At 47.4% G+C, this 8028-nt stretch overlaps 3 protein-coding genes across 3 annotated transcripts; 2 read left to right on the forward strand and 1 right to left on the reverse strand.

Annotated features, from left to right (window-relative positions):
• Nucleotides 1-294: 294 nt before the first annotated feature.
• Nucleotides 295-2056, forward strand: PAAG_06468 (transcriptional adapter 2; the record flags this gene model as incomplete). The annotated part of the gene is made up of 3 exons (XM_002791683.2): nucleotides 295-387; nucleotides 483-1883; nucleotides 1988-2056. The coding sequence occupies 3 exons, from the start codon at nucleotides 295-297 to the stop codon at nucleotides 2054-2056; spliced, it is 1563 nt and encodes a 520-aa protein (XP_002791729.2).
• Nucleotides 2057-3536: 1480 nt separating this feature from the next.
• Nucleotides 3537-4855, forward strand: PAAG_06469 (carnitinyl-CoA dehydratase; the record flags this gene model as incomplete). Its single annotated transcript, XM_002791684.1, has 2 exons — nucleotides 3537-3774; nucleotides 4230-4855. 2 exons carry the CDS (start codon nucleotides 3537-3539, stop codon nucleotides 4853-4855), a joined length of 864 nt encoding a protein of 287 aa, XP_002791730.1.
• Nucleotides 4856-7015: 2160 nt separating this feature from the next.
• On the reverse strand, nucleotides 7016-8014 carry PAAG_06470 (hypothetical protein; the record flags this gene model as incomplete). Its single annotated transcript, XM_002791685.2, has 1 exon — nucleotides 7016-8014. One exon carries the CDS (start codon nucleotides 8012-8014, stop codon nucleotides 7016-7018), a length of 999 nt encoding a protein of 332 aa, XP_002791731.2.
• Nucleotides 8015-8028: the final 14 nt, after the last annotated feature.

Raw genomic sequence — 8028 nt, forward strand, 5'->3', positions numbered from 1 at the left:
CCACCTCAATCCGGGGAAACTCAGACCTCAAAGCTTCCCCGTCGTTTCAAAAGTTCTGACTGCCGAAGAGATTTCTTTTCGTCGCGTAGAAGCCGATCTCCTCATTGCCTAGCCTACTTAGTCTTCGTGTATCCATTCCATGCTGCCATATAAACCCAGCTCCCTGGGCGGCTCCGTGCACAACGACGCGCACCCCCCGTACAATACAATCCACCCCCACCCTTTCTGCTAATCCAGCGCGGTGCCACCAACTGTAAGAGGCACTGGCACGGAGATGCAAAGTTGGCCCACTCAATGGGTGTCATACGGAAGAAGACCGCCACTCGCGGTACTGAGGGCGGAACAAAATACCACTGCGACGTCTGCTCAGTAGATGTCACATCTACCGTAAGTGCTAAGGCAATGCTTATATATATATCCTCGTTAGTGGTGCGTTCATGGCTGGGATACTTGGATTCTAATTGTTTCGGGAATTGTATTAGGTGCGCATTGCTTGTGCACATAGTGCTTGTCATGAATATGATATATGCGTCCCCTGTTTCGCTGCTGGCGAAAGCTCAAAGAACCACGATCCACGAACACATCCATATTACGTCATCGAACAAAACTCAGTTCCAATTTACCAGCCTGACTGGGGAGCAGATGAAGAACTTTTGCTGTTAGAAGGTGCTGAAATCTACGGCTTGGGCTCGTGGGCAGATATAGCGGATCATATCGGCGGCTTCCGAACCAAAGAGGAAGTAAGGGACCATTATATTGAGACCTACATTAATAGTTCCAATTTCCCTCTGCCCGAACGGGCTGACCCCAATGACACAACCTTGCAAGAGCAAATATCGAAAGAGGAGTTCCAGGCACGTAAGAAGCGGCGCATCGAGGCTCGGAAAGAAGCTGCGAGGGCTGCTCCCCCTGCTACGCCAAAACAGAAACCAACAGCCTCTGTACCCGCCTGCCATGAAGTCCAGGGTTACATGCCGGGCCGTCTCGAATTCGAGACGGAATTCGCAAATGAGGCTGAAGAAGCAGTGCAACATATGTCATTTGAACCGGGTGACGGGCTTAACGCAAATGGAGAAATGGATCCGGAGATGGAGCTCAAAATGACGGCGAAAGACATTTATAACTCCCGTCTCACCGCCCGAACAGAGCGCAAGAAGATAATATTCGAACACAACCTTCTAGAGTACCGCAAAAATACCGCTCAGGACAAGAAACGAACAAAGGAAGAACGGGAACTACTCAACAAAGCAAAACCTTTCGCGCGCATGATGAACCATGAAGATTTTGAAGAATTCACAAAGGGGTTAGAATACGAACATAACCTGCACCTAGCAATTGCCCAACTGCAAGAATGGCGTACAATGGGAATCGGAGATCTGAAAAGCGGAGAGAAGTACGAGCAGGAAAAACAGCAGAGGGCGCAGCGGGCAGTTCCACAAGGAGCCTTCGATCGAATGGCGGGCACGCGGCCTAAGCCGTCACAGAATTCCGATACACCCTCCGCCGCCACCCAATTAACCATGCCAGAGCTACCACTCCGACTCCAACGCAACAACCAGAAACAACCTCCTTCCGCCCCTGAACCAGCTCCACCCATGAACGACTTCGACAAAGCCTTTGCCAGCACTGAATTGAACGGGATATCGTCCCCGCGTCCTGCAAAGACAAAATATGTCGTTCCCCACATAAACGGACTTTCGCCGTGGAAGTTGGAAAATGACATTGCCCCAGACCTGCACTTGCTGACGAAGGAGGAAGTGGAGCTTTGTAACATCCTACATCTGCAGCCCAAGCCGTACCTCGTCATCAAGGAGCACATGATTAAAGAAGCGATGAAGCAGGGTGGGAGCTTGAAGAAGAAAGATGCGCGGGCGATGTGTAAGGTGAGGCAATGCCATGTCCCTCTTTCCCAACCCTCACTCCCCTTCACCAATATTCAAATGACTAGTTATATGAGTTGCATGTTAACAAAAAAAATATTGTGTAGATCGACGTCGCCAAATCCTCACGAATATATGACTTTATGGTACATAGCGGATGGATATCGAAGGCCTGAAAAGAGGATAGAAAGAGGAACGAGAAACGAAGAAAGTAATCGAAGGAATATGTGTTCATCACGACCACATTATCAATACTAACTCACCTACCTCCATTTCATTTAGCTCTTGTCATCCCCTTCATATCTCCCCAATCCCTTACTCTGCATGGTTTCTCCCTCATATCTTTCTCCGTCTTGGTCACTCTTATTCCATTGATATCCGACCCATAGCTGTACTCACGCCAATTATTATTTTTTTTTTTTCTTCTTCAGATGTTTTCGAAGTATACAACACCGCAACCAAACTTTTCACAAGATTCCCACCCTTCTACCACCGAGCCAGGTTTCCTTCGAGCAAAATTCATTCCCGGATGATTTGTTCTATTGAATGAAAAAACAACCTCTGGTTGCAGAGCGAAATGGCACAGTTATTTTAACATGGTTCTATCGTATTTCTGTTAGTGTAGATCACTGTTTCGATTTTTGCTAAGATATGTCAACAGGATATATGATGACTTTGTATCTATCTACCTTGAACCGTGCGATCGTTGTATTTCCGTTTATTTCAAATTATTACAGAAAAATTCACATGTCAGAATTGGGCAAATATGAGTTTCTGAAATTTTCCAAGAGCGATTACGAGCATATTCTCTGATGCAGTGGATCTCAGAATTGACAGGCAAATTGAGTTGCAACGCCGCGCCCAGCACCACGCGGTAGAAAACTCCGGTAAATGACAAGATGTTGACGGAAAACATAACAAACAACCGTTGGAAATCAGAAACTCCGTTCCAGTACGTGAATTAAAAGAAATTTTCAACCTCCCTTTCGGGACACTTGTTGCACAAGTTCGGCTTTGATAACTATCAGGAGATCTAACTGTTCAAGGTAGAAGTTGGAAACTCCTCTGCTAGGCATCGTCAATCTGATAGACAGTGCATGCACCGCACTAATTTGGATTAAATAGCAACGAAGCAACTCCTTTATCAGACTCATCTATTCTTCCGGATATTCATTTTGGTTGCCGATTCCACTGTATCTGCCCTTCCTACGTGAAGGGTCAGTGAAACCACCAGGCACCTTCAGGCACCACGGCAATCTTGGTCTCTGGGATTTTCCATCTTGATCCGCACAGCTCATTTGCTCCAGTTATTCGGGTCGTTGCCGGTAAGATGTCATCTGATGATATTACTCCACTCAAAAGTATAGATAGGATTGGAAGGCTTTCCGGCTTAACTTTCCCCAGCCATACGGCCCTCGGCATTCCCCAGAAAATTCCCCGACTCTTGGCGTCCTCCCGTGCTTTATCAACTCCTATGCTTTGTTGCGATTGATTATCTGTGTAGTTAGGCGTTGCGCAACGAGCCGAGCTCAGAGAATGAATAAAACAAACATCCATTAAGCTCGCAATCAATCTCCCGAAAAATTCCCAATCAATATAACAACCAATTCCTCTTCTCCAACTGCATGCTGCCGCCCAATATACCCAAAGACCATCATGGCTCCTTGGACACTCACCACCAACCCGCCGTCAACCCAAGACTGCCTCCTCTGCTTCCCTACCCCTGAAATCCTCCTAGTAACCCTCAACCGGCCCGAATCACTTAACTGCATCAGCTCACAGGGCCATGCGGAGCTGCATGAGGTGTGGGAATGGATGGACTCAGAACCGTCATTGCGTGTGGGCATCATTACAGGGAAGGGTAGGGCGTTCTGCGCTGGGGCAGATTTGAAAGGTAAGTTTTTATTTTTATTTTTATTTTTTTTTTAATTCTTTTTCTATTTAATATTGCTTTGGAATACACGTCCTTTCTCTTCGCTGGCCTTGTGTCTTCCTGGATATTACATATTCGATCGTGTTTTACGAGCCATATTCGGTCGTATGCATACCTATCCAGCTACGTGCTGTATTATACATTGCGCAAGGAGTACATGCAACCGTAGATATGCCATACGTACCTCAATTCAATGCCAATCTTGTCAGATAGGTCGAGTTCTTTGCTCTGAGTCACCCATTCCAAATTCCCAGGAGCCACATGCTATAACACGCTTCCCGATACACTCTCCTTATTTTTTGAATGTTGTTTCCTTCCACCCTATACCACAATATATGAATCACGCAAAGAAAGTAGGAAATCAAAATTTAAGAACCAGGAACCAACCACTTAAAAACATTATAACAACTCACCAGAATGGAACCGCAAAAACTCCGAATCCTCTCCCCGGGCTGCGCAACCCTCCTCAGGATTTGCCGGCCTATCTCGCCGCGCCGGAAGAAAACCCATAATTTGCGCCGTCAACGGTTTGGCCTATGGCGGGGGCTGCGAAATGATCATCAACGCCGATATCGTCATTGCCAGCAAGCGTGGCGCAAAGTTCGCACTACCAGAAGTTAAGCGCGGCGTCGTCGCGTTGGCGGGAGGGTTGACAAGGCTGGTGCGGACGGTGGGGAAGCAGCGGGCGATGGAGATGGCGTTGACGGGGAGGGTGGTGAAAGTTGACGAGGCAGAGAGATGGGGGCTTGTTAATGAGGTTGTGGAGGATGAGGGAGAGACGGATGAGACGGATGTTGAGGAGAGGAAGGTGGTTAAGAGGGCTATTGAGTTTGCTGGTGAGATTGTGGCTAATAGTCCTGATGCGGTGATTGTGAGTCGGGAGGGGATTAAGCTGGGGTGGGAAGGGATTGGGGCGGAGGATGGGAGTCGATTGTTGACGGAGGGCTGGGTGAAAAGGTTGAATGAGGGTGAGAATTTGAAGGAGGGTGTCTTGGCATTCGTGGAGAAGCGGAAGCCTAAGTGGGTTGATAGTAAGCTTTGAGCGGGTGTTTGGGTCCTTTGGCTTCCTCTGTTCGGGATTCGATTCCATGCTCTCGACGGTTTGTTGTATTTTAATATGCTTTCTTTCCTGGTGCTGTGAGAATAGTTGTAACTTGCATGGGGGGTTCAGGGGCAGTTAACCTCTCCTGGGCGATGATTGATTGATCATCTCCCTTCCGGTCAAATGTCATGCACACCTAATTCCAAATTTCTAAATGTACATTCCTCTTGATACATCATGCAGTGATCAATATCGTATAGACTTCCCAGAGCCCCCTCTCACAAAGACCCCATCACGTCCGTCGACAATTAACCCAATGCGTCCCATGCGAATAGCATGGTTAATAGATAGCTGCTTTTTCTGTTACTCAGCGGCATCAGCCCATTCCATGGATCGTAGGGTGTAAATCTACTTATTCCAGAGTTTGAGGGGAATAGTTCTCAGATATTGACATTCCCGTCGTCTATAGAGGCCCTAAAAACTCTCCTCAACCTTCGGAATGTGATTCCATGCTGAGATTGAAGCCGGGTAGTGGCAATCAGCGTTTCCACCTCAAGTTGTCGCATTCCCACAAATTTTGGCACTTTTAACATGCCTAATTCCGATGGATTTCCGATCCGATTCCAGTACAAGTCCTAGAGGTCGGTCGGGTTCGGGGCAGAGGAACGTGAGCTCTTGCACTTAGGGCCTGGTTTAACCACCGAACTCTTGATTTTCCAGGCCGTCGCTTGTCCTGTTTTGAAAGAGCCAAGGGAGAGAACAATCCCCTCCATTCAATTGTAATTATGCCAATTCCTTTCTCTAACCCTGTCTCCTTGCACAGTCAGACCTTGTGTCAGCCATTGTTCAACTTCAAACTCCAACTCGACTTCGCTGCTACTTGTCTCCGCGAAAGTCGCTCTGAACGGAAGCCCAGATCGTTACCCCAGTTCCGTAGCTCCTACACGGGAGTTTTGCATTACATTTTCACCTCCAAGATTGAAAGGACAACCAACTGCTCCCCCCCCCCCCCCCCTTACGGTGACATCGCGAATTGCATATTCTGCATATTCGCTAATGAACATGTTATCCGTAGAGGCTCTTGCGTCAGAGCTTCTCAGCTGTAGAGGGCCTGAGACAGGGTGGTCTGAGTGGCCCTCGTGGGGGTGAGTAGACAGTGCATACTGGAACCCATGCAACTGAACGGAAGCGTGTTGGGAAATGATTGAAGGGGAAGAAGAAGGTCTAGCAGCTGGTAGTAAGAAGCTGGTAGTTGTTGAAAAGGGGCGGCTGTCCCAGCGCCAAGGATCGCTGAAGGGGGGGGTACCAAATCTCCCTGCTCTAAATGAAGCATCAAAACAAGGGCACGAAAAAGTGAAAATATATTGATATCGAGGCTGCATATTCCCGCGGAAGTTGGCTGCAAATATCTAACTATGCATACGTTGAAACGCGAGTGAGATGATTACCAGAAAAAGAGTGTTTATATGACTATCTGCTCCTGCAGTGCTCTCATGAAGCGGGAAACAGGCGGCTCTCTGTTCCTCTCATGAGTTACAGATGAAACGAAACCCATGAGATGAATTACAAGCAGGATGGGATGTTTTCAGTATGCTCTGAAATATGTGAGGTTAAATATTGAGAAGAATGAACTGCACGGTGCTACCATCTTTTAAATTTATGATCAATATGGATGCTGCATCCAAACTACACATTGATGAAAATGCAGAAAAAAATTAGTCAAAAGAAATGCAACGATATGACATGTACATTAGGCTTACTTTCTTTTGGACATTCTATGGTATAAAATTAATAAAAATAAACTTTGAAAGTGCTCAAACTTGAGGCAGTTTTGAGGTTGAAAAGATAACATTCCCACCCCATATTATAGAACTCTTTATTCATTAATCCGCCTGTATATATAATACCAGCAAAGCAATTTGGAAAAAGAGAAAAGCTAGCTACAACCGGACATCATTGCAGTTGTGCTCATATGCTTCTCACTGCTGTATTCCAACCCCAATTTGAACAGAAATTAGGAAGGAAGCTGATACGTATATATCAAGCCTAACAATGAAGCAACCCCAATAAACTAAACACCAAACCCCCTAAAAAAAAAAAGAAAAGAAAAGAAAAGAAAAAAAGAAAAAAGAAAAAAGAAAAAGAAAGGAAAGGGAGAATTCAAGACGCTAACCCAACCTTCCTCTTCCACTTCTTCTCATGGCCAAACTGCGCTTTCTTCAACTTTATCTTCCCCCCCGTAGAGAGCGACCAGGAACCCCATCCCAGCCCCATTCCCAGCTTACCAGAACTCAACTTCTTATCCATATCGTCCTTGAATTTCTTCCAGCTACGCTCCCGCTCCTCCCAATCTGCCATCTGCGCAAGCATGAAGTCCCATGTCTTCGACTCCTGGGCGCAAAGAGCGTCGTCATCTAGTTCGATGTGTGATGCGGAACGCTGCTGTGGCACGACTGTCATTTGACGATCGAGCTGCGGGGTGGAGAATGCGCTGTACTCTGTCTGAGCAGTGCCAGTCGCGGTAGATGCGCTGGGGGCTGTTGATGGTCTGCTGTCCTGTCCCTCCGGGGATGCTGAATGAGTAGATAGCCCTGCCGGACGTGGTGTGATGAGGGAGCTATATCGGAACGGACGCCCCGTTACGGGCGGTTGGTGCGGACGACCTGTGAGCGGATTGATGTTTAGGGCCTCGACGCTGTAGTTCTCTAGTTGCTGGTGGGTAATGTAGAGACGTTGCGAACGAAACATTGCTGCTGCGGCCTCACCGACGAGGTCGGGATCTTCATGTGGAGAAACGGGCAATTCAGCTAGGTCCGTCTGGCTTGCGTTCCTTCCAGAAGCCATAAGTTGGGGGGACTGTGAACGAGGATGGACAACGTTCTCTTCGAGTAAACTTCCCAAAATACTGGGTGAAGAACGCCGGATGTTATGGCTTGCTCTGATGGTATTTGCAGTAGGCGAGGACCGCAGAGCAGAGGATGTGGATTCGATTTCACTCATGTCAATTGAATTCATAGCCTCAGATAGTCCCTGGAATAAAGATAATGTAGATCGAGCCAGATTGTCATATTTGAGAAGCCTGAGATGCCCTCCGCTTCGCGACATTGTGATAATGACGTGCCTGTAGTCCTCCGGCCACCGGGACCCAATCTGAGGCATTGTATAGCGATTGT

Source organism: Paracoccidioides lutzii (genome assembly GCF_000150705.2).
Source record: "Paracoccidioides lutzii Pb01 unplaced genomic scaffold supercont2.18, whole genome shotgun sequence".
Classification (NCBI taxonomy): domain Eukaryota; kingdom Fungi; phylum Ascomycota; class Eurotiomycetes; order Onygenales; family Ajellomycetaceae; genus Paracoccidioides; species Paracoccidioides lutzii.